The sequence below is a fragment of the Myotis lucifugus genome, unplaced genomic scaffold, assembly GCF_000147115.1.
Source record: "Myotis lucifugus unplaced genomic scaffold, Myoluc2.0 scaffold_131, whole genome shotgun sequence".
NCBI classification, from domain to species: Eukaryota; Metazoa; Chordata; class Mammalia; order Chiroptera; family Vespertilionidae; genus Myotis; species Myotis lucifugus.
The window spans coordinates 516,798-543,319 of NW_005871179.1; the positions used below are offsets into that span (position 1 = coordinate 516,798).

General features: G+C 40.0%; 1 protein-coding gene across 6 annotated transcripts; it reads right to left on the bottom strand.

The window, feature by feature from the left end:
• AGO4 (argonaute 4, RISC catalytic component) lies at window positions 1-26,522 on the bottom strand. Of its 6 annotated transcripts, XM_023758501.1 has the most exons (18): window positions 26,353-26,470; window positions 26,104-26,209; window positions 24,351-24,471; window positions 22,984-23,165; window positions 22,679-22,815; window positions 22,446-22,580; window positions 21,711-21,798; window positions 18,550-18,697; window positions 18,197-18,316; window positions 17,940-18,068; window positions 17,563-17,696; window positions 16,188-16,372; window positions 14,974-15,133; window positions 13,624-13,939; window positions 13,347-13,481; window positions 6,568-6,669; window positions 6,106-6,305; window positions 5,120-5,570 (listed from the first exon to the last, which is right to left on the bottom strand). In XM_023758501.1, exons 3-18 carry the CDS (start codon window positions 24,453-24,455, stop codon window positions 5,342-5,344), a joined length of 2,505 nt encoding a protein of 834 aa, XP_023614269.1. In that variant the 5' UTR covers window positions 24,456-24,471; window positions 26,104-26,209; window positions 26,353-26,470; the 3' UTR covers window positions 5,120-5,341. The 6 variants fall into 6 exon arrangements, with proteins under 6 accessions (XP_023614275.1, XP_023614272.1, XP_023614269.1 ...); XM_023758507.1 differs by lacking the exons at window positions 5,120-5,570; window positions 26,104-26,209 and adding an exon at window positions 1-3,865 and having other exon boundaries at window positions 26,353-26,522; XM_023758504.1 differs by lacking the exons at window positions 5,120-5,570; window positions 26,104-26,209 and adding an exon at window positions 1-3,860 and having other exon boundaries at window positions 26,353-26,485.

Here is a 26,522-nt window from a genome sequence, read left to right on the forward strand (position 1 = left end):
TATTGTCATAACAGTACACGCCATATTTATTAGACAATTAACAAGAAAAACAACTTTTGGCACAAGAATGCCAATTTATTCTTTTTTGGACACATACACACAAAATATCCCTGCAAGCCAAAAAAAATTTTTTTTTAAATAACCATCATCTTATCTCAACATGGGGCCATTACCCTACCTTAATAGTTTAGAAAGTACCTCGTATTGCTAGAGACATACATCCAGTCCAAATTTAATAAAATACATTTTAAAACATTACAGGCTTAACAGTATAGAAACAAAAATTACACCATTAGTCAAATGAACAAATGCAAACATTTTCAGCCACTAGACATAGGAAGAGCATGTATATGTCAATAGCAAGGGATAAGGAAATGGTTGATCAATAACAAGATCTTCCCTTTAATTTTACCAGGAAAAATTCTTGGAGTTGAAGCCATATTGATACAATGCCCTCAGCTCCACTTTCTTAAAATGAAAGCGGAGTTACCACCTTGCTATTGAGCAAGAAAATCTTACAGCACATCCACAAAGGGTCGCTAGGGCAGGGTGGGGAGGGTGAACCTTATTAAACAGTGGATTACCGGTTCCCACAGGAAGGGTAGGTAGCTGAGCCAGGTAGCTAAGCTTTGATATAGGCTGGGCACCAGATCCTAAAATACAGACCATATAGTATATGTCTGCTTGTAAATCATCACCTTTGGAAGCAGCAAATAGAATTTACAGTAAAAATGAATATGTTCTGCCTGCCTAGAACTAGCTGCATTAAGCCAGCTAGTTCTCTTTATAAATCGCTCAGGGTTCAACAACTAACAGCAACAAAACATAACTGGTTCAGCATTTGGATCTTCACCACTCTTAATGTCCCCCACACCTTGTCCCCAAATTGTTACTCTTTAGCATTGCTACATTTAAATCTTTCACACTACAGGACAGTGCCTAAACAGGCTGCATTTGAAAAAAAAAACAACACTAAGCACCCTACTTCTAGAGAATGCACACCTCCCATTGATTGACACATGCATAACAATTCAGTCAGTCCAGAGGGTTACAAATTCAAATTGTCAAGCCTAATTAAAACTATGCATTCAGACTTGCTTGCAATATAGTATTGCTGCAACTCTGATTCTGCAGTGATTGCTTCTTAAAGATTCAACCCTCAGCAAGTTTTTTCCCCCCAATAATCCCAGTTCTTCCATATTTCTTTCCTTTCATCCAAAATGACAGTATTGCACCATTAAAGGTACTGGTTTCCTATAAAAATAGGCCTCCCGGCTTTTCCTCCACCACCACACTCATTTGCCCCAGTGTGTTAGGACTGACTGAGGTCGTACAAACTGCAGAGTTCAAGGTTGAGCGTATAGCCCAACTGCAGGCAAGTGAATCAGGGCTTCCAGGCACTCTGCCTTGCTCCCTGTTCCATTCATGCCAGGAGATGGTGAGAATGACGCTTCTTCTGTGCGTTAACAAGCATGCCCGAGGCACTCAAGTGCAGGTGTGGTGCCTGCTGGCCAGCCAGCCAGCCACCAAGAGTTCTTTACATCCTGGATTCCAGCGAGTCCTCCTCCTAAAAAGTTTGGTTTCCCTCCTCTTGGGTCCCGGGTGGCCATGCTGAAGGGTATATTCTGTGCTCTCCCTGATCAAGTGTGGATAAAAGCAGTAGCCAGTCCCTCACCAACATGTCCTGATTTGTAGCATCCAAGTGAGGTATTTGCAAAAAAAGAAAAATCTTAAGAAATTAGCATCTCCCATCTTGTCACTATGTTGTGCCTCAATTACACAGTTTGCTTTCATCTCACTGTATGCAGAGAATAAAGATGTCTACACCCATCTTAATGAGCTACAGGACTTAATATACATTATAAAAGTCTCAGAGACCAGTCCCAGCAAACAGTGCCACTTGATCGACCGACCGCACCTAGAAATGTAAACTTCAAAGTATTTACAAGCTTGTTTAAAAGACTGAAGAAAAACAGGGCTTTATATTGCTGGGATTTTGAGAAGGCTAGTTTAAAAGATTTGGACCGGCTAATGAGTTCAAGCAAACACCCTTCACTATCAGATCCAGTGTTTCCAGACTGAAGTGGCAAATTCATTTTACCACATTGTATCTACCTCTTCCCCCAGCACCTTCCTCATCCATGTGGAGTGTGGCTCTGGGCCTTTTATCCCCTTTTCCAGCTCTCACTCCTGAGGTTCCAGGATAGAGAATTACACGTCAGTGAAATCTGGGCTGGGCAACACTGGCTGGAACTACCAAGACTCTATGTAACTGTTGTCCATTCACAAAGCATTATCTACACTAAATACAAAATACATTTTCCCCTACTTTGTAACTGACGCTTGTTTTAGATCAACCCCCCCTTTGAACAAGAAAAGAATCCTGTCTCCCTGTGAGTGGAATCCAGAATCTATTAAGAAAAATCTTTGTATGCAGTTTTACTTGACTCAAAGGAAGGAAACCTTCACCAAGTACATTTCAGGTCGAAAGATCAGCACAAACTTTGCACTGCAAGTAACTGTGTAAGTAACCTTGATTCCCAGGAAAAAATTTTAAAACGTTAGTACATTTTTCAAGTTGCAGCATCACTCAGTGTACCTTAACGATCGGCAAAGCCCATCCAGTAAGGAAGCATCCTGGTTCTAGCTTATTTTAAAACAAAGTGACCGGACACCAACTATGATATAAAAGAGATAAAAAATAATTCTTTAAAAAGGCATGGAAATATCTGTATTTTCTGAATGATTTCAGGAATTGCCAGATTATGATCTATAAGAAATAGCTGATAAAATCATACCAAAATTTCATCTAGAAAAACTCACTGTCAGTGGGGATGGGGGAAGTGAAGGACCTTAAAAAAATGTTTATTGCCAAAGTTAACTTTTTTGTGAGAAAAGTTTAAAAATCATTTAGATCTGACAAACCAGACAGCAGCATAAAATGGGCACTTTTGCAAAGTTTGAAAAATACTAAAACCTAATTTTTTTTCCAAAGGGGGAGGGACATGGGTACTTTTTACTCTGGCAGTGTTATCTGTTACTGTGACATGCATTACATCTGTTTGTGTTACACATTCACAAGAGTCACCCAGATAAGAGAACTGCCTATTTGAAACTGAAGCCAAATATAGTGCAATTGCCTGGCAGCAGCCTGTACTTACACCAGCACAAGTCTGTATAGATCAGTAAGATAAAGTAGTGAAACTAATAAAACTCTTAAAACTTTAAAAAAAAAATCACTGCTCGTTAAAGGCATTTACAGTGGCGAAATCGGAAATCTCCGTTAAAAAGTCTATGGACCCACACAATTACATAGTTATGCTAAACTGAAGTAGACTGGTTTTTCTCTCCCACGGATGCATACATCCCACTCGATGAATACAGAAAAAAGGAACAATCTTCTCTTACAAGACTAGAGGGATGCGGTGAGCACCACAGCTAACAAAATATTCCGTAGAAACCCTTCTCGTAAAATCCTTTAGAAAGTTCAGGCTGATCGGCCTTTGCATGTTGAGGTAAAAATGCAGTCCAGTGCATCAGAAAAGACAATCTATGAGTATCTATTACTTTTAAAAAATGGCTCAATTTTGTTGATGCATCAGACAGTGCTGCGAAGTATTTATTCGGTGCAACTATTCTGAGCTGCTGGTAGAAGACAAACTGAAGTCAACTTGGCTCTCTCGAGTATGCTGGTAGGCGTGTGAAACATTTTGAGGCTGCACGGGGTGCCAAATTGGTTGAGTTCTTCTGAGACTCTCAGGCAAAATACATTGTGTGCTGGGTATCATGGTGGATTTGCACAGCTTTAGCCAAGGCTTGAGGATCTCGGCCGTTGCTCTGTCCTGACACATGACTGCCTTCTGCACTGTAAAGAGAATAAAGCAAACAGACAAAAAAACAGGTGTAACAAAGGACCCTGTCAAACGTCCCATGTTTCAAATCTAATACTGCGAACATGTTTCAAACGTCACATGTTCACAGTATTAGATTCAAGATCTGAGGCCCAAGCTGTGGTTCCTTAAATAGTTGGTAATCTCTCTCTACGCATCAGTTCGCTTAACTGAAAAATGCAATACAACTCATTCATTGTAACAATTAAATAATGTCTGCAAAGACTCAAATCCTTAATGGTGTCTCCATAAGGACTTCCATGGGCCATTATGTCTGGTCAATGCCTACTTGCCTTTAGGCTTTAGTCAAATGTCATTTTCCCAAAAGACATTGACCTTGACTCCAATGTTCAGCTCAGAGCCACCTAGAACATAGTTCCACAGAACCCTCTACTTTCTTTCATTTGAAAGAAACACGATTAAAATTAAATTAGTAATTGGATAATTATTTCTTTTCCCTCTGGGACATAAACTCCAAGAAAGCAGCAACTTTGTCTGTCTTCCTCACCACCGAATCTGTAGTGCCTGACACATAGTAGATATTCAGCAAATGTTATTATGACGCCAGTCTCTTCTTGTCTTCCCCCTCACTAGCTAAATGACCTTGCACAGGTAGCAGCTCCTTTGAACTTTGGTCTTTTAGGATAACAATAACAACTTCTGAACATACCTCTTATACTACCATGTGCTATAAATGGCTTGGTCAACTGTAAATCACCACCCCTCTTCTGACTTTTCTCACCCACTCACACCCAGTTAATTGTTAATTACTGTCTAGTTATCCCCGGAATAGCTTTTTACATTTAACAAAGACAATCTTGCTCTAATGTACTTTTCCAGCTTCGTGCCTGCTGGTCCCCTTTCATATGTTCCAGCCAAAGAAAACCTGCTATTGTCCAAACATGTCACTTGCTTTCTCTTCTTTGTGCCCATTGTTCCCTCTGCCTGGAAAATCCTTTCCTCTTCTTTATAGAGCCAAATCCTACCCATCCAGCTATGAAATCTTCTCAAACAGCTTTTCCTCTGATGTCCCACTGCACGTTTGCCTGTACTGCTTTGGGTGAATTGTCAGTTCTGTGTTTACCTGTATTATCTCCCATAATGAAACATAAAATCCCAGGACACATGTCTTCCTCATCTTAGCATTTTTAGTACTTAGCACAGTGCTGGGCACACATGAATGTGTTGAATGAATGAATGTATATCACAGAATGGAAGGTACAAAGTCATAGCTTGGCATTTTCTATAATAGTATATTTTCAACCCTTACAGAAATAGATTTACAGTGGAATGTGTACTATTTAGCAGCTGAATCAGACTTGGGGAAGAGCCCAGAAACTGCTACACTTCACAGATGGTCATTTGGAAAAAGAAAATTACTGCAGGGAGCTTGTTTAGCTATTTAGTAGTAGCTCAGTAATAGGTCAAAATGTCTGATTCTCTTGAGATACCTATTTGGGGGCAAGAATGATATGATACACCTCCCCTCCCACACACAACCCCAGGTTCACTCCAATGCATTCTTCCAGTGAACTATGAAAGCAAAGTGGACAGTTAAGTCTTTCCCTTGTATGAAGTGGAATCCACAGGCCCGTGACTCTTCTGATTGGAGCCAGGATACTGTGCTGGCCACCATCTGAGGCTGCCCAGGACCTGAGCAGAACTGAAATGCATTTGGCTCTATAGGAAAACCACAGGGAACTTCAAATTAGATTCTTTTCCTTGGGCAGACTTTAGACACACCATACAAGTAAGTATAAACAGCCTGAGCACTTCTTGGACCAAAGTCACATTATAAACTCTCAAAGGCACATGCAATTTTATTCACTGCTTGCTATTTAAACCTTAAAAGGAAGACTAACTCCTCCAAAATTTTTTCTGCAGCAGCTCATTTAAAAATTTTTCTTTTTGTTAATCCTCACCGGAGGATATTTTTCCATTAATTTTTTTTTTAGAGAGAGAGGAAACAAGGGGGAGAGACAAAGTGAGAGAAATACATTGATTGGTTGCCTCCCGAAGGTGCCGCGACCAGGGCCGGGGATTGAGCCTGCAAGCAAGGTACGTGCCCTTGACCAGAATTGGTCTCAGGACCCTTCAGTCCACGGGCCGACGCTCTATCCATTGAACCAACCGGCTAGGGCACAGCTCATTTTTTTTTTTAAAACATGCTGCTAACATAGACAGAAAGAGATTTTCTTGTGCCTGAGAAACTTGCCTGTCATGATCTTTATCCACCAGATGATACCTTGCTCTGAACGCTACGAGCCGGGCATAATATGCAGGGGCTGGAATAGAGACTGAGCGTGTGCACCGCACATAGGTGTGGCAGAGCTGGTAAGTCAGTAGCTGGAGCTCATCTGCAGTGAAGCAGTTGTCATCCCACAAGACCTGGTAATGTGAAGGACGACTGGTTCCCTGGAGAGAGAGGTTTATGATGAATAAATTTCTGATATGGGTTGACTACTTGAGAGAAGAACTGAAATCTACTCCTTAAACTCAGAGGTATTCCTGCCTAGCACACCTACAAGCAGATACCTAGACCAAAAGATAACAGTTCTAGGATACAAGCATTAACAAAGTTATACACAGTGTATAATAACAAGTCTACTCAAGCTAGTTGCTGAGTTCGCAAACATCTCCCTATCAAGTGAAAGATCTGGACCAGCTTCCAAATTACCTGAATTCCTGCATGACTACAGAGGTAAAAGTCAAACTCGGATGGATGTGTGATGGTGCTATCCACAGTAGTGCCCGCTGGTACATTGCCACTTTTACCCACCTACAAAAAAAAAAAAAAGTGTAATTAGTCACCAATAGGCCAACCTGAGCTCAGGCCATTTTTGTCTTTTATGTTAATTGGCAACAAGTTATAAGTTGCTCTTGCAAACCAGTTTAATTCAAGATGCTGAACTTTCTATAACTTTCCCTTAGCCCAACCGTTTCATCCACAAGTATTTTCTCAAACAAATATACTCCATGGTTTCTCTAGGGCAGGGGTTCTCAACCTGTGGGTCGCGGCCCCTTTGGCGGTCGAACGACCCTTTCACAGGGGTCGCCTAAGACCATCCTGCATATCAGATATTTACATTATGATTCATAACAGTAGCAACATTACAGTTATGAAGTAGCAACGAAAATAATTTTATGGTTGGGTCACAACATGAGGAACTGTATTTAAATGGCCAGAAGGTTGAGAACCACTGCGTTGGGGGAATCCAGACAAGTAATTATTTTACTAGTGGCTTTGGGCTAAATGATTGTCCCCTATTAACAGATGACACATTGGTATGTTTACAGACGACAAGAAAAAAAGATGGGTAAGATTCCTGAGAAAAATCACTTTTATTCCTTATTTGGAATTTTAAAAAATCCACAACTTGCAGTAAAAGTTAAGATGAAGCAATTTGTTGTTGTTAATCCTCACCCAAGAATATTTTTTCCATTGATTTTTAGAGAGAGTGAAAGGGAGGAGGAGAGACAGAGAGAGAAACATCGATGTGAGAGAGAGACATCGATTGGTTGCCTCCCACACACCCCAATCAGGGCCGGGGATTGAGCCTGCTACGGAGGTACATGCCCTTGACCAGAATTGAACCCGGGTACCTTCAGTCCACAGGCTGATGTTCTATCCACTGAGCCAAACTGGCTATGGCAAGATGAAGAAATCTTTGAACTAGTTCAATAAAACTAACACTTTTAGGGGATCAATAAAAGAACACACTGGCAGATGCCTTATCAGGAAGAGTCCACTGAAATGGGATCAGGAAGCCAGAGTTTCAGATCTAGGCCTAGCGTTGCAACTCCATACCTTGAACAAAGCGTATTGTTGGGCCTCAATCTAATCAGCTACAAAATCCAATAATAATATCTTACACTTTAAAAATTCCAAAGTTCTTCAATGGCCAAAACTCTAGGATCAAACTTCTAGAAAAGCAGAGGGAGAACTTTAGAAATGCATTTACAAGGAAAGAAATTAAATCTTGCTATTTGGACAATTTTCATTCTCTTCTGCTGTACAGCAGGGTTCCATGTGAGGAATTTTATTTGCCATCTAGGCACAAATTTGATGGGAGTTTATTTGGCTCCATTCTCCCTGTGGTTATCTTCAGCTGAGGATGATACACCAATGCATACAAGAACATCTCTGAGAAAAGAAAAGTCTCATTCCATCAAATTCAGATGTGAACTCAGGTCCTAACTGAACAAGAGGAAATGCAACTTAATTAAAATAGTTCTAGCACTGTTTACCAAAGTACAATCTTTAGGGATATTAGTTCTGCAGAATGCATTTGGGTGTGTTATGGTCAAACAAATTTGCGAAATACTGAGTTAAACAAAATTTAAATGGTTTTTCCACTGCATGACTTCTCAGAACCTTTATTTAATAAGGTATAATCTTAAAGAGGGAGATGGAGTATATGGCATTTCCCAAACTTATTGGACCATAGAATCTATTTTAAAAAAAATCTCTTGGACTCCAGAGATGAGAGCCTAAAGAAGTGGTGCCCTGGGGAAAAGGAGATCCAGGCATGTTCAATTCAACAGTTACTGCTTGCGCACCCATGTGCAAGGCTCTGCAGCAAATGTTTTGGAGGAAAGACAGAGGCACAGAGAGAACTAATGAACATGGCTTCCTGCCCTTCATGGAAACTATATACAATGAACTGCAAAGCAATGTGAAAAGGGCATTATGGAAGGCCCTGGGAAAAGCTGGTGGGAGGAAATAGTTGAGTCATGCCTTACAGGATAAGCAGCAGCTGAAAGGGGGCCTGGGATGAAAACAGGAAACTCTCCAAATATCCCCTCAATACAGGAATGGATAAACAAACTGTGGCTCATCCATGTCATGAAATACTACTCAGCAATAGAAAGGAACAAACTACCAATACACACGAAAACTTGGATGGATCTTAAGTGCATTAGGTTAAGTAAAAGAAGCCCAGCTCAAAAGCTATGGGAATCCATTTATACGACATTCTGTAAAAAAACAAAAAACAAAATTATAGGGACTTATCAGTGGTTGCCACGGACTGTAGGCAAGGGAAAGGGTTGACTACGAAAGGACATGAGAGACTTTTGTGTGTGTGACTGTTCTATACTAGTATCTTTATTGAGGTGATGGTTATACAACTACATGCATTTGTCAAAACTTGCAGAACAGTATATTAAAAAGGAAAATTTTACTGTTTCTATATTATACCTTAATCTATATACATAAAAGGCTAATATGCTAAGTGTCTGACCATCTGACCAGTCGCTATGACATGCACTGACCACCAGGGGGCAGATGCCCAATGCAGGAGCTGCCAAGCTGCAGTGACTTGGCAGCAGCAGTTCTCGGGTGACGCACCCTGAAACCAGAGAGGAGGGAGCCCGATTCCTTGCGGGGCTACACGATTCCACCTTCGGCCGTGGGTTACGTTGTTGCTGGGGCACTGTTGGCCCCGAATCTGGTTTACTGCACACTTGCATTTGCATTCCACACCCTGTACGACAGCAACTTTGCAGAGTGCCCTCTCACACTTCGGGACCCCTTGTGGGGTGTTGGAGAGCTGTTACGGCCCGATCCCCGCAGGCCAGGCCGAGGGACCCCACTGGCCGGAGGAACCCTGCTCACTCTGCAGACGCAGGGGAGGGACCACGGGAGGTTGGCTCCAGGGCGTGTCCGGCCCATCTCACCCAGTCCTGCCCCGCCGGCCACCTTCTAATTAATTTCCTTTCAATGTGCACGAATCCATGCACTGGGTCACTAGTTTTTTAATAGACAAAAAGGCGGGGGGGCTGTTGGATGGATGTGGTCATGTCAGGGCTAAAAATGCACAATGTATAAGGGAAATGGAAGGTGTATAAGGGCATGATGAAAGATGAGACTAAAATGTTATGTTTTGGCTAACTGAACAGCACAGGAGAACATTTGGTAGGCAGTGGGTCGGAAGAGTTTTGAGCAGTGGAGTGGCAGGATAAGATTTGTATCTTAAAACCTAGACCTGAGAGCAGCTGGAGGATGCATTTGTGGAGGAATGGAGACAGGGAAACCACTAGGAGTCTCCTGCAATACAGAAGAGGTCTGCCCAGGGTAGAAAGAACACACAAGAGAAAGAACTGGGATGAGAGATTTCAGGGCAGAACAGAGGACTATTTGACTAACTGGATATGGGGGGACAGGAAAGGAGGAGAAGAGTTTAAAGACAATTCTGAAATTTCTAGCTTAGCTGACTTAATATACAGTTATGCCAAGTAACACAAGAGGAAAAAATTGGGGGTGGCACAAGTTTTGGATGAGGATAAAACAGTAAGTAAAAGGTTTAGACGTGTTTTGCTAGAACTGCCTGTGGCAGATTGTATCACTGGTGCCAAATCTTCCTGTGCCCCTCCCTAGGAAGGATTATACTTCCCCACCCAACTAACTCAGGAGTGGCCACTAACTGGCTTTGGCAGAATAAAATGTGGCCTGAAATGTGTTACTTTGGGGCAGACTCTTTAAGAGCCAGCATATGGCTTGTCATGTATCTTCCCCCGCCCCACCCCACCCCCCTCTGCTACAATGACTGGCAATGTTCCAGACAGATGTTTCTCTGTCAGCCTAGGTTCTGCAGGGAGGACAATGGGGTCACAGCTGCTACAGAATCACAGTGAATGTGTAATATGAGCAAGAAATCAATCTTTGTAAGCCACCATGATTTTGGAGTTTTTTGCATGGCCTAGCCTATCTTGACTGACACAATGCCTATAGGGCATCTAAGCAAATCTGTCTGGTAGATCATTGGAGGTGCCAGTTGGGAGCTCCATAGAAAAGTTTGGGGCTGGAAATACAGATTCAGGAAACAATAAGCAAATAAGTGAATCCAGAGAAGTGAGTGAGACTAAAGAGAGTTGAAACTGAGAAGAAGGAAAAGTGTGAAATGCCAGGAAACATCAGCACTTGATGGACAGAGGAGGAAGGAAAGTCAAAGAAAGCCTGATTAGAGATGGACAGTGAACCTGGCCAAAGAAGGCAATCGTTGTCAATGCTGCAAAGAGGTCAGTGTGGGAACCTGACCGGATATCACTGAATTTAAAATGAGCAAGTCATGAAGAGAGCAACCTCAGTGGAGTCACTGAAGTTGAAGCCAAGCTGCAGGGAACTGAAGAATGACGCGAGGAGGTACAGATAGAAAGTCAAATCATTTTCTCCGAAAAGTTTGGTCATGAAACGAAGGAAAGATAAGGTGGCAGGTAGACTGAGGGAGAAGCAGAGAGAAGAGAAGTTTCTTTGGGTGACTAAGGAAAAGCTGAGAAAGTTTAGAGGGTGAGGAGAAGGAAGTAAACTAATGGGAAAGATTAAAACTTTTGAAAAAAACAAAGGGTGATTAATAAAGTGAAGCTGGAGAGAGCAGAAGGATTAGGAACAAAAGAATAAGCAGGGTAAAAGAGCTTAGGTGGAGAGATTACCTCTGAGATGTGAGGAAGGAGATAAGAAACAGAAAATTTAACTAAATTTGAAAGTAGAGGAAGGAATGCCAAGAAAATGCATGCCTTCTAGATTTTTATTTTCTGAGGGAAATACAAGATTGTTCTATTGTGGGCAATATAAATTGTTGGCAATAAAGGGTAGGGGAGCTGAGAAGCGTCCAAAAGTTTGGAATAGATACAATTGGGAATAAAATAATTGAAAAAATTGCAGCCTCAAAGGCCTGGCTAAGATGTGCTATTATGAATTTGTGTAATACAGATCATTATTAAACAATTGATTCTTTTCTTCAGCAATCTCCATCAGCCTTAGAGTAGAAGCAAAGAAAATGGGCAAGTGGACAGGTTCAGAGTTGGAGATTAGCGAGAGGCATGTTCAGAGGAGTGAAGATGTTGATAAGGTCGAGGGTGCCAAGTAGACCTAGGACTGGGATTGTCAATCTTGAAAGGTTAGGGTGACACTGGATAGTAAAGAGCAAACCTGCCAGATAGCTTGGGGTTTCAGAAAGATAATCCAAGTCCAAAAGCTACATGGATAGCAAGTTGACAGAGGGATGAAAAGGTGATAATGCAGTTAAGGAGGAGCTGGCAGGATGTGCCCAGGGCTTGGGCAAGTGTTCAGGGAATTTGTATTAGCAGAGTCTAAGAAATACTACCGAGTCAGGGTTTGGGCAATGGAGCCCCAAGGAGAAAACTGTAGTTCTCTAATGATTTAGAAAGCACAAACAGCCTTGGATTAAAGGCAAAAACTAAGGGCATACTAGAAAACAGTGGGAGTGACCCACAAGATGACATAATTAGGCAACAGAGAGAATTGGTCTCCCTGGGGTTGGATCAGGGAAGACCTGGAAAAGATGAAGTAATGTCATAAAAATATTGCAGAAACAAAGTCTCCAATATCATGTGCTTACCTGGCTTACACATAAAGATAAGGTTATAAATAGATACATTACACAAAATGCCTTTTATCAAGTGCTGGGAACTGTACCACAGATTAACATCGTTTATTAATTTAATCATTACAACAACCTGTGATACAGGTATTGTTCTTCTTCTTAAATATATTTTTATTGATTTTAGAGAGGAAGGGAGAGGGAGAGAGAGATAGAAACATTAATGATGAGAGAGAATTATTGATCAGCTGCCTCCTGAATGTCCCACACTGGGGATCGAACCCACAATCCGGGCATATGCCCTGACTGGGAATCGAACCGTGACCTCCTGGTTCATAGGTCGATGCTCAACCACTGAGTCATGCTGGCTGGGCCAGGCATTGTTCTTAATAGATTTTACATTTGAGAACATTATGGCTTAGAGAAGTTAAGTAACCTGCCCATGGTTAGTAAGTGTGACATCATAAATGTTCAAAGTTTGTACCCTAAGAATCCCCTACAATGATATAAAATCATTTAGAAGAGAAATTCTTCTTTGTACCCTGGGACCATGCCTCAAGCACTGGCAGCAATAGGTAGCAAATGGCAATCAAGTCCAGATGGATCAACCTGCCCTTTGAAGGTTGCCTGTATCACCCTAGTGCAGTGATGGCAAACCTTTTGAGCTCGGCGTGTCAGCATTTTAAAAAATCCTAACTTAACTCTGGTGCTGTATCACATATAGAAATTTTTTGATATTTGCAACCATAGTAAAACAAAGATTTATATTTCTGATATTTATTTTATATATTTAAATGCCATTTAACACAGAAAAATCAACCAAAAAAATGAGTTCGCGTGTCACCTCTGACACGCATGTCATAGGTTCACCATCACTGCCCTAGTGGAATCTGCATCTTTCTGACCTCCCCTCTAAAAACTCTACAAACAAGAAAAATATTCAGTCTTGAAACCTGTACCATTCAGAATTGGTCATCTAAGATGAACTGTAATTAGTATATTTATTAAATTATTATTAGGCACTTCTCCTTTTAGAAAAAAAATTGTCTAGATGTCCACTCAAAAAACACATTTACTTGTATCAGATAATGAAGTTTATCCTATGTTTTCTTACCCTTTCTGCTTTATCCGCACAGAAGAGTCGTGTGTGATGTCTTTTCTGTACCACAATGTAGGTTATTCCTGGCCGGTAATCTTCTTCCAAGCTAATACATGCCTTTCGAATTGCTATTAGTTCTGGCCAAGCTACCTGGGAGTTACAAATGGAATGACACTGAATTGAGAGCTCACCTAATATCTTTCAGATCTGATTTACTCAGAGTGGCAGATGAAAAGAGGCTCGGTCCTACACCTACAAGCCCCAAAGGGCAAGTATGGGATAATGACAGTACCTGCTTCATTTGTCCCTCGGATACCCCTCCACGGTAGTAGATGATCCGTGTAGGTTTGAAGCGTGTGGACTTGTAGAACTGGATCAGCAGCTCTCGAACCATGTTAGTGAGGTCCTGGATCACCTCCTGACTATAGAGGAGCTCCTGGGAGACCTCCTGGCGGGAGGTCTGCACCCGAACAGTGGCACAGTACCGGCTGGGGTGGCCATCCATACTGCCAACAACAGCAGCAATGGAAGGCTTCTTCCCGTCCCCTGCAGGGGGGTGGGTGACATCTGCTCCCAGGAAGATGACAGGCTGCTGGAACACTGATGGCCTGCTCAGATTTAAAGACACATTGCCACTCAGATATACAGGTGAAAATGTTTGGGTTTAGCAAGCTCACCAATACAATCACAGATATCCTACCTAATAAAGGGTAATATGCAAATAGACCAAACAGCGGAACAACTGGTCGCTATGACATGCACTGACCACCAGGGGGCAGACGCTCAACCCAGGAGCTGCCCTCTGGTGGTCAGTGCGCTCCCACAGGGGGAGCGCTGCTCAACCAGAAGCCCTGAGCTGGGCTCACAGCTGGCAAGCGCCTCTGAGGCAGCACTAAGGATGTCCGACTGATGGCTTAGGCCCACTCCCCAAGAGGGTGCAGGCTGGGCTGAGGGACCCTCCCCTGAGTGCACGAATTTCATGCACCGGGCCTCTAGTATTCTAATAAGAGAGAATAAAGATTTATGCCTATTGGAAGAGGACTCTAAGGCCCATTGAGTATCAGTGCCACCCAGTACAGTGAATCTGAATTGACTGCAGACATTAACATGGTTCTTCTGTCACAGTAGGAAGGAAAGAATTAAAAGAGGACCCATGCCCTGGCTGGCGTGGCTCAGTGGTGGAGTATCGGCCTGCAGATGGAAGGCTAACAGGTTGGATTCTCCGGCAAGGGCATGTACCTGGGTTGCAGGTTCATCCCTGCAGAAGGCAACCAATCAATGTGTCTTTCTCACATCGATGCTTCTCTTTTTCTCCTCTCTTCCCCTCCCTCCCTCACACCTTCCACTTCTAATAATCAATGGGAAAAATATTCTCAGGTGAGGATTAACAAAACAAAAAAAGAAAGAAAAGAATTAACCAATGAGTGCATTAATAAGTAGAACAACAAATCAATGTCTCCTCTCTTTCTTTTTCCCCCTTCTTCTCTCTCTAAAATAAATAAATAAATTCATAAATAAATTTAAAAAATTATAAAAAGAAAAAGCAATCGAGATGCATATTTGAGATTTGTATGCTTTGCTGTAAACTAAATGCTAGATCTTAATTTTAAAAAGTGGGAAAAAGCAAAGTTCAGAATCTTACCTTTGATGAGGTACAAGCACGTTGTTAATTCCTCCAAGCTTTGCATTTATCTTCAGGCAAAGGTTGGAAAGGGTCTGGGGTGAGGTCTTCACTACATTTTTTACCTGGACACACTGGGTGGCCATACCCAGGAGGGTATCTCCAACACGTTTCACCTCCGCTACAAAAATAAGTTAATTAACTGATTTTTAAAAATGTTCAAATATCCTGTCAGTTACTAAGAGTAGAGGGGGGAAACCCACACCCTGACATTTAGAGGGTGCCTACTATATACTGTACACTGTGCTAGATACTTTTCATGTGTGTTGCTTTCATTTGCTAAACCCCCAGGGCAATATTTCTTTTCAGTCTGGATAGGCCATTCCCCACCCCTTTTCTTCACTCCCATAGGCTTTTAAACTAGCCCACTTTCTTTATTCTAGGAGGCTGCCTGCCACCACTCACCCAGTCCTGTGAGGTTCCTTTTCCCACAGGACTAACCTGGCAAAGGAATCAATCTCCCTAGCTCCTCCCTCTCACTATACACACACCAGCCCTTTGAATTGTTTTCTCCTCCATACCCCCTCCCCTTTTTTTCTAAACATTAGAGATACACTGAAGGTAACAAAAGAAACAAATACAGGGAGGATGGAAGACATTTTATAAAGTTCAGACAGCTGGTCTCTAGTTCCCAAATCCTTTACTTAGATAGTAGCCAAAAGAAATTTATTATCCTTCTTCTTATAATAGATACAAACTAAAAATCTCCTCTTTCCCACTCTTATATTCCTAAGTGTTTTTAACCAACATTCCAGTTCTTCCTGCTTTGGGGCTAGGATAGAATTTCACTGCATGCCCCAGCCACTGCATTTCCTGGCCCCATGCCCATTTGCCTCACACAGGTTGGGTGGGCCAACACAGCTGGTTGTGGCCAAGAAGTTGCAGATGTTAAGAACCCTCTAGAGCTCTCTTTTCTCTCTGCCATGGAGCCAGCAACATTCCAAACAGTGACTGCTCTGCCAACCTGGGTTCCAGAGTGAAAATGATATGATGATATGGAGCCGCGGCTGCAACCTACCCTCAATGATCACTTAGCAGCAGCAAAAAGCAAACCTTTGCTGCTTGGAGACCCTGAGAGTCCGGGGTTGTTTGTGACTGAAGCATAATCTAGCTTATCCTGACTGTTACACCTACTATTGAAATCATCCTTCATTCAGCATTAAAGGGGTCCATACCATATACTGGTGTCTTCCCAGGCAAGATCACCACTATTAGCTGTAGGCCCACATATGTCATTTTCAGATGTTTAAACATAGGCTCCACGCTGTCTGCACCTTGTGCATACTTGCAGAAACATGGCTGGCCCTGGATGGGCATTCCTGCATCCTTAGAGATTTTACGGAGCTGGTCAGTGAAACTCCTGTTAAAACAGAACCAGTGGCACAGTGCTTTCATTTCAGAGTACATTCTTAACATCTATTTCCCTCTATAATACTTCTTTCAGTTCTCCAAATTCTTAGCCAAAATGAGATTTAAACAAATAAACAACAACAAAGATCTTTAGCTGGTTGCAAAAAATAGACTGGCAGTTGTATTGTTAACCTATCAGATTATCATTTTGCAATGCAGAAGAATCTGTATTATGAAGTTATCAGGTTATCATTTTGAATTTATAAATAATTATGCCTCAGTTAGGCCCCAGGGACTAGACTAACATTCCTGCCCAAAGATTTTTTAAATTTTTTTAAACATTCCAGTCAGTAATTTTGGACTGAAGAAAAGCAAAGCCAAAATTTCAGGTAATGTGTATTTTGGTAAACCTGCTAAGGGAATAGTTGAGTAAGCTTTTGTAAGCTTGTATTCCATTCAGAACACAGATACACGCTGTTAACACAAGCAATGCATTTAGGACTACATTCAAACTAGTAACAGACTGAATCAATACAATATCAGAAGAAATCATCACTTCAGAAAAGAAAAACTCAAGAAATTTTAAACTTTAGATTTAAGAAATTACTTCAATCTATGTATAAAGTTTTCAGAATAATTTCTTTTGTGCAATATTTGCCAATGTTCTGTAGGATTCCTTTCTTTCATCCCAGTTCCCTTTTCCTGCCTTGATTTTTCCACCCTTCTCTCTAACTTCCTTTATATCGATACCTGCATATGTATGACATGAACCAGTGATCTTAGTCAGTGACCCTTCAGTAAAACATGCTTGCTAGTAACTCAGAATGCTTCAAAATGAACTCATTTTTATCTTAGCTGAAAAGATACAATTAATACCAAAGGAAGCTTCACTAAGAACCCAAGAAATTGCCAACTGGCACTGCTTCAGATTTGTATGCTTTGCTGTAAACTAAATGCTAGATCTTAATTTTAAAAGGTTAGTCACAAATTTCTGCTCTAAATGTAAGGAAGCTGAGTCAGATTCTTAATGCAATTCCCAAATTGGCAATTTACTATAATACAAGGTGTTTTTCCTATAGCCAGATGGTGCCACTATAGGAGGCAGGGATTTAGTGCCAGTGCACACAGCACATTCACAGAAAGATGGTGTTTTCATATCTGGAAGGGATATTACTAAGCTGAAAATATGAAGATACTCACTTTAGTAAATCTTCCCTACATTGTTTCTGAGGCGCAAAACAAGCAACTGCCCAAACTTTAATTTCAATGCCAGCATAAAACTGCTTTCCTCGCATGTCCCAGACACCCTGGTTGGGTGTGGCTACTGTTTTATTCTTTAAAAACAAAACAAAACAAAAAAAAGAAACAAAAGAAAAGAGAAAAGACATTACAATCTAAGGCCATTTGAATATTGATGAGGGGATAAACAGAACTCTATTTGGTATTAGCCAAAAGACACAGAGCAATCATAAGCAAAACTATGGGTAAATTCACTGTGGCTTGTAGAGAAAGTCCTCAATTATTCTCTTTTTGACTGGTTATTGGAAGAAGCTTGCTGAATAAAATAAAAAGCTTACCCGGCCTCCATACTGTAGCATTGGTGCTGGAAGTACCCTGCCTGTGAGCTCTGTCATTTCATTGTGGACAACAATACCAAATTCTTTAAGGTATGGATCAGGTCCACCCACCATGCTGTTACTCTTCACCTAAAGAACAGGAAAGCCTGCATATATAAAAACCAAAGAGTAACTGTGTCCCATCAGGAGCTTTTCCACTGTTTTGTTTTGTTTTTCATGTTAAAGCTAGCTTATCTTAAAGACCATGCCTTACTGACCAGTCTACTGATTTCTTCCTGTCTGTCAGGAGCAGATCTTGCTGTGGCTTTGATCATCGTGGAAGTCTGATTGTCTGTAAGTTTCTTTATACATCGCTGTCCTGCCACTATATTACAGACCTGCCAAGAGGCAAAGAGAAATTTTGTTTGTGTAATGGGCTTCTATATCTTAAGCCTTTGCCAAACTATAGGTTACATCTTCCATTTTCCCCCAAAATGAAAATTCTGTTAATCAGCCCAAAATATCTCAGAAATGAATACTAAATTCTACTGCTCACTTAGACATGACTTTTATTTTATTTTTTTAACTCATTCAAGAAATTGGCAGATTGGCAAAAGAAAATTTAGCTTACCTCAAGTGGCAAGTATGTATGCTTTTGTTCTTGTCCCACTTGGAGACAGGGAAGATGGGGATATTTCAGCTGCAGACTATACTTTTGCTTAAAATATTGAGCTACAGTACATTCCATGGCTTGACCATTTTCTAGCTGTAAAGGAAAACTACAAGAGATAACGTCTTTTTAGAAATTTCAAGTTCTTTTTTCTAAAACAAGCAAACAAACAAAAATCTACTAACATTTTCTACCTTGATCAGTCACTTAAAAACAAAGGTCAATCTTTATTTGAATATTTTCACCAAAGTCATTTTAGTATTAAACACAACTGTGATTATGTTGGAATTTGCCATGTTTTCTTAAAGCTAAAATGAGAAAACAATTTAATTAAAGTTTTAAAATAACTTAAAACAAGAAGAAGCTGCAGAATCAGAAGTTACACAGACTCCCCAGAGGTCAGTTAACACCTACAGATACAATCTGGTGGTGGCTTCTTGTAGATAGGAATTTTGTTTGCTTAGAATGTTTTTGTAAAAGGAGGGTAGCATAGTTATTGGGCCCACATTTTCAGATCCCCAAAACAGGACAAATGTATGTGGATTTGGAGGCAACAAGAACCAAACATGAAACTGAGATTAAGCTAGGATATTTGGTATAAACTGGGGAGAATGGCCCAGCCAGTGTGGTTCAGTGGTTAGCATCGACCTATGAACCAGGAGGTCATGGTTCCATTCCTGGTCAGGGCACATACCAGATTATAGGCTCAATCCCCAGTGGGGGCCATGCAGGAGGCAGCCGATCAATGGTTCTTTCTCATCATTTATGTTTCTATCTCTCTCTCTCTCCCTTCCTCTCTGAAATCAATAAAACAAATAAATAAATAAACAAACTGGAAAGCATGGTTTAATAGACTCTGTATCTGGCTCTTCTAGTAGGAAAATTATCTCAAATACTTAGCACAGCCGGATCCGGTTTGGCTCAGTGGATAGAGCGTCGGCCTGCGGACTGAAAGGTCCCAGGTTCGATTCCGGTCAAGGGCATGTACCTGGGTTGCGGGCACCTCCCCAGTGGGAGATGTGCGGGAGGCGGCTGATCGATGTTTCTCTCTCATCGATGTTTCTAACTCTCTATCTCTCTACCTTCCTCTCTGTAAAAAAAAATCAATAAAATATATTTAAAAAAAAATACTTAGCACAGTATTTTTTAAAAATATGTTTTTATTGATTTAGAGAGGAAGGCAGAGGGAAAGCGTGAGAGAGAGAAACATTGAACTCCCAACCTGGGTATGTGCCTTGATTGGGAATCGAACCAAGGATCTTTTGGTGCACGGATGACACTCAACCAACAGAGTCACATTGGCAAGGGCACTTGGCACAATATTAACTTTAATCTTGCTTTCTTAATTGTTACAGTCCCACAAAGTAACAATGCCGTGAGGATCATATATCAGGGGTGGGGAACCTTTTTCTGGGCCATTTGGATATTTCTAATGTCATTCACAGGCCATACAAAATTATCAACTTAAAAATGAGGCTGCTATACTTGGTCAAACATTTAACTCACCCTTAATGTCTTGGCAGGGTCAGACCAAATGATTTCTCAGGCCTTTTACGGCCCGCAGGCTGGATGTTCCCCACCCCTGATCTATGTAAAACTCGTAACTCTCCTGGTCTGAATTCAGAACTTCAGTTTATATCATCTCCCTGATCACTCAGGGCAATTAGGCATCTATGTCAAAGGAGGACATTACTTGTTACGCCCCAGGGAGATCCAAGGATGTTTATATTTCTGGATTAAAATCAGTGCACTTATGGAAAATAAAGCCATGTTTGAAATGGTTTAGAAGTAAATCTTATTTGATATTGCAAAATGGAGAAGGAAAACATTACTTGCTACAATGACTACATTTTAATTACTGTTAAAGGCTCACAGTCTATATTGTAAGAATATGTTGCACTAAAAACTGGTGGCCTTTTGCAGATTCTAAAGTCCAAGTAATAATATAAACAAAATTAAAAGTTTATTCCCTTGAAAAAAAGTTTAAAAAATTAATCAATGTGCTTTTAATTTTAATGCAAAAATTATATAGGTCTATAAGTATAATTATTCTCACAGGGTTATGTAAAGTAATTAAACAATGAAAAAGACACAGTTCCTCTTGAAACATATGCTAAAATTCTCAATAGTAATTTCGTAAGATTTTGATAACTTTTTTGAGAATGAGGTCAATGATATAATATGAAGAATACATGAAATACCACTTTACAACTCTTAAGAAATTCATGTAACATGTACATTAGTTCATACTGAAGAAGTTATTCAAATCAGACTGAATGAATATACCCCCTTTATCAGAGGTCACCCAAAAACTTTAGACCAAAGGCCTTCAGGTGGTTTTGATGTGCACTAAAGTTTACAAATCGAGAACCATGGATCTAAAACAAAGTCAGAGTAGAATATAAGCAAAAAATTTTTTAAAAATTTAAAAGGCTTCTGAGTAACCAAAATAATGTAAAGTTTATCTATTTATTTTTAAGTTTATATATTTAGGTCCATATTGTTTACTTAGAAGAGACAACATTTATGTTTATGTCAGATGTGAGTTTAGTGGTCTAGATTACAAGAATAAAACTTACGTATATGGTGATATAAAAAGCACTGTGATATATGTTTTCTCATAAGGCATAGTTTGCAATGAGTTAGAAATGGAATGGCTAGAAAAATAAGATTGGGAAAGTGAAAATGAGTGTGCTGCTGCAGGCGTGCCACAGACACTGACAGCTGGAGGAAGTGACAGCTAGGTACAAAAGGAGGGAGAAAAACCCACACAACTTCATAAACTGAAAACAAGTTTCAGCTATGATTTAGGGCCTTAATAGAACCTTTGGGCCATGCATTGAGAATTACAACAGTATAATAAATGATGCTTATAATGATGATATTCTGCATCATTATGTAAAAGTTGATCTATGCTTAGCATAATCTGTTTAAAGGTGAAACAAATTAAAGGCAGGAAATATATATCAAAAAATTTAAAAACATTTTTTAAACCTTTGGTGTTTAAAGATGAAGATCTTGGTGGTTTTAAAAAATCACAATATGAGATGCCATTTCCTCAAATGATTACAGTAGATTCCTCTGTTACCAAAAATGTCATGTTCTCATTATATATAACATACGTTTGATGACTGGCTGGCCGTCTGGTTACATTACAAACTCGATATTTTCGCTTCATCTGTCCACAGTGAGTCACCTCAACTTTAAGACCTGAAGTTGAAAAAAAAAGTTAAAACATCAGTATTAATAAGATCATAGTGATAAAAACAGATTCAAATGTGTTCAGAAAGGCACGCCATTGTACAGGACATACATTGCCAGGATGTGAGAACACTTTCATCATGTATAGGCAAAAAGCCTCAGCTAAGCAGAAAATATCAGAACCCAGATGACTTAAGATTTGTAGCCACTGTAATTTATTACTTCAATACATAATTACTAAGCATCAATTATGTTCTGGTGTTAATGAAGCTTATATTCTAGTGAGAGAAGATAGCTAATAATAAACAAAGAAGAAAAGAAATTCCAAAAGGAAAATAAATAAACTTGTGTTAGTTTATTAAAATGAAAGTTTTTAAGTGAGTAAGGGTAACAGTTAGTAAATGTCTGATATGTGCCAGGTATTGTGCCAGAAGCTTATACATCTATTTGCACTTAATTCTCACAATGATCTTACAAGTTACATTACCTTAGAGATGATTAATCTAAGGCTCACAGTGGTTAAGTAACTTGCCCAAGGTCCCAGTGATAGAACTATCTGGGATGGGATGGAAGCCCAGGTGAGTCTGACTCCAAGACCATGCTCCTTGCACCAGGCTGAACGGCCTCTCCAAGACTATGCTAATGCAAATACCTACCTCTGATTTCTTTGGTAAACTTGACACGCTGGGAGTCTGTTAGAGGTTTGGTCTGTTCGTTGATATTCTGAATGTCCAATACCTCACACATGAACTCAATGATAGGCTGAGCCCGGTAGAAAGCAGTTGCAGATACTTAACAAACAGAGATAAAGGATACTTAGCTTCAGGGAAAGGGACAGGATTAAGAAAACCAGTCAAAAGACTAAAGGGTAAAGACAGTTCCATCCTACCATCAATATTGAGCATCATATTCCACATGGCAGGTCTCACAGACTGATGAAAGCCAAACCAAACCTCCCTGCCCCCTCCCAGAGGGTGGTAGTAACCTTCCGGAGGCGAGAAAAAGGAACGGCCCACTGGAGTGTACCTGAAGAAAGAAGAGTTTGCACGTTTCACAATAAGAACTTGAAAAGCCTTTGTAAATTGAAACCAAGTTTAAACTATGACTTATACAGAAAACGTCCAATAGCTCTAATGCAAACTATCAGAAAAAGGTCTGATATCTGTGGCAAAGAATTCAAACTAAGTTACTAACCTCATGGAGGGGAGGTGTCTTGTAATAACATCAAGTGCTTGTACTGAGTCATCTGGGACTTCATTCAAGTGCCCGGCTAAAGCTTCTAAAAGCATCTGAAGGCTCACAACGGACACCCACTGAACAGACACTTTAAAGGTTTGGTCTTTACCCTCACCTGGAAGGGTCACTTCCATATCAACCTAAGGAAAAATACATGTACGTGCATATTTACAAAGGCTGAAAGATCCCAGAAGTATTCAATATAGTATGTGCATAAAGACATTTTTCACTTCTGTAATTGCAAAACATTGGAAACAACCTACATGTCCATCAACAGGGGAATATTTTAATACCAAATATGATGCAATAGTTTAGAAATAAGGTAGATGCTACAAAAAGTCTGACCCACAAAAACATTATGCTAGATGAAATAAGCCAGACACAAAATGACAAATATTGTGTGGTTCCACTTAGATGAAGTGCACCTAGAATAGTCAAATTCACAGAGACAGGAAGTAAAATAGTGGTTACCAAGGACTGGAGGAGGAGGAAATGGGGAGTTATTGTTTAATGGGTACAGAGTTTCAGTTTGGGATGATGAAAAAATTCTAGAGATGGATAGTGGTCATAATTGCACAACAATGTGAATATACTTAATGCCATAGAATTGTACATGTAAAAATGGTTAAATAGTAAATTTTATATTATGTACACTTCACCAAAATAAAACATTTTTAATAAAAAAATAGTAATGTAGATTTAAATGTACAGAAATGGAAAGATTTCCTAGACCTACTGTTAAATGAAAAAATATATCAGAACAAAATGCAAATAAATAAGAAAGTACATAAATAAATGCATAAATAGCTAGTGCACATAAAAACATCTGAAAGGATACATACCAAAATATTAGTTTCCTCTGAAAAGGAAAATGGGATTGAGGACAGGTGGTCAGGAAACCATAGCATTTCTAGGTTGTCTAAATAAGTTTATGATGAGTATATAGTTGCAAATTGCTTTTCTAATTTTAAAAATAAATGTTTTGAAAAGTTACTGTGGTATTATGAATACTTTCATAAGTGGGTGCTGTACAATATGCTATAATTTATAAAAACTCCATTGTTCAGATTCAGGTAGCACCTTAACAATGTGAGAAATCTGGAATATGTGTAAAGATGGTGCAATCAACCTAAATTCTAATGCTCATCTGATTCAATTATCGATTAACTAAGGGACAAGACAATATGGACAGAAAGACCTATCATCACTATGAGAAACAACTAAGCATTGAATTGTCATTAGAAAAGGAAACATTTTTTTGTCTTATGTAATTACTACTACATTAGACCTAAGTTTAGTAAATATTTCTTGCTGTTAACACTCACCCTATCCCGTCCAATTGGCAGTGGATGTGCTGTGTACATGTTTCTTTTGCCATCATAGCCAGGCTGCCGATCACCAAATATTTGCATCTTGAAGTGCCGCACCATTGTATCTACTACCTCCCTTAACGGTAATGGAGATAGTGGAGGTTAGCTTTGAAAAATGGTGAATGGTAAGGAAACTACCATCATACCTTAATCATCTAAATTCGGTTCAAAAGCCCTTGGAAAACATAAGCATTAAAGTGACCATTGATTCAACTAATTAAAAAAATAGCTAATAGGCCCAGCCGGCATGGCTCAGTTGTTGAGTGTCGACCTAAGAACCAGGAGGTCACGGCTAGATTCCAGGTTGGGGCACATGTCTGGGTTGCAGGCTCAATCCCCAGTATGGGGTATGCAGGAGGCAGCCGATCGATTATTCTCTTTCATCATTGATGTTTCCATCTCTCTCTCCTCCTTTCCTCTCTGAAGTCAATAAAACATATATAACTATATATATATATATATATATATATATATATATATATATATATATATAGTTAACAGCAACAAGAAAACACAAGCAACTCCAAGATAACAAAAGGGAGGAATAAAAGGAAAGAGAGATAAAATTTATGGCATCCTCTCACACTCCTGCTTTCCAAATTCCTCCCCTATGGTAAACATAGCCTTATAAGAAAGAATAACCTCTCTTAGGTATCTAAGTATAGCAAGTTCATAATTGAACTAGAGGCCCGGTGCATGAGTTTGTGCACGGGTGGCGTCCAGCCGGCCCGCCCTGCCTGCCCCAATTGGGTGGATCGGCTGGCCAGCCAGAGGGAGGGGCCGCAGTCGGTTGGCCAACCCCACCCCCTGGTCGAACTCTCAGTTGAACTCCAGGTCAAACTCCTGATCAAGGGGACAATTTGCATATTAGCCTTTTATTATATAGGATGATAACTTTGTTTCAAATATACGTCCTTATTCAAGTATACTGGTTTTGGAAAAGAAAGTGGGCAGAAATTCAGAAACCTGAGGATCAGCAAATCTAAGATGCATCATTCTCAAAGGAATAAGTCAACCCCTTTGACTAATGCTGGCTATTTATAATTCTGCAGACTGCCTTTTCTTATTCCAAAGTGCTCTCAAGCAGTGTAGAGAAGGGAATGTTGTGAAATATCCTCATTCCTATAGGTTACCAATGTATTTTCTTTCCTTTTAGAATGAAAGCCTTTCTCTCAATCAAGCATGCATAGCTTTACTTAAGTGTTCATGCATATATGCCAGACCACACTGTATGCAGGCCCTGAAATAAATGCAGTATGCAGTTTAAGACGGAGCCTGTGAGACTTTGGAATGCTAGAATCAATGAGAAGTTGGGCGCTGCATCTTACCAATGTTAGTGATAGCAAGAGCATCCTTAGAAAAGCAAGAACCTTAATATTAAAGACTGTTTGAATATCAAAGTATGGAAACAAAGAAAAGGAAAGTGGGTGTTCTCAGCACCCTGTAAGAATATCTGCTAAAGGACTATGACTTCACACTTGGTAAATTCCTGTCATAGAGACCACAATACTTAAATCACCTTATCCAGACCCCTCTCGGGTAATGCTGGAATTAAACAACTTCTCTCTCAGCTTACTTTTTTCAATACTCCCAAGATGATCCATCTGTCTTTACACATATTTTTCTCATGTCCATTACCAACACTTAATAATAAAATTTGAACTTCCAGATAGTTCTATTTCCCACAGACACTAATGTCTTCACCTACTTTTATAAATTTCTGCTACCCTTGGACAATGAGAGAGTGACCTTTCTTCTTCCTTCAATAAGTATTTACTGACTGAACAATGATGCATCCAGCACTCTGCTAGAATCTGTGGAGGATAACAAAGTATGAGATAGCAAAGGAACTTAGAGAAAAACAAAGCCTGCATGCTGAAAGAATTAGAGAACAGAATGATACATAATAAATAAAGTATATGCATTGGTATAGAAGTCTAGTCTTTCCAATCCTTACCTGTTGACTCTACGAGGCCGTTTTTCTGGTTTAATATCCACATCATAGTGATACACATCTATTTTAGGAATCTGAACCTGAAAATGATTGGCTAACAGTCGAATTGGTTTTCCAACAGTTCCAAGGCCAGGACGACGAGGTGGCTGGAACAGGCTGGTTGGAGGTCCTGA

Bases quoted from the DNA above. Each gene is read 5' to 3' on its own strand.
- AGO4 (XM_023758505.1), bottom strand. From the start codon at position 24,455: ATGGTGCGGCACTTCAAGATGCAAATATTTGGTGATCGGCAGCCTGGC. The intron at 18,317-18,549 runs GTAAGCTAAATT...GCCTCTTGGCAG, and splicing joins ATACATACTTGCCACTTGAG to GTCTGTAATATAGTGGCAGG. The intron at 6,306-6,567 runs GTAATTTGGAAG...CTCTCTCTCCAG, and splicing joins GTAGTCATGCAGGAATTCAG to GGAACCAGTCGTCCTTCACA.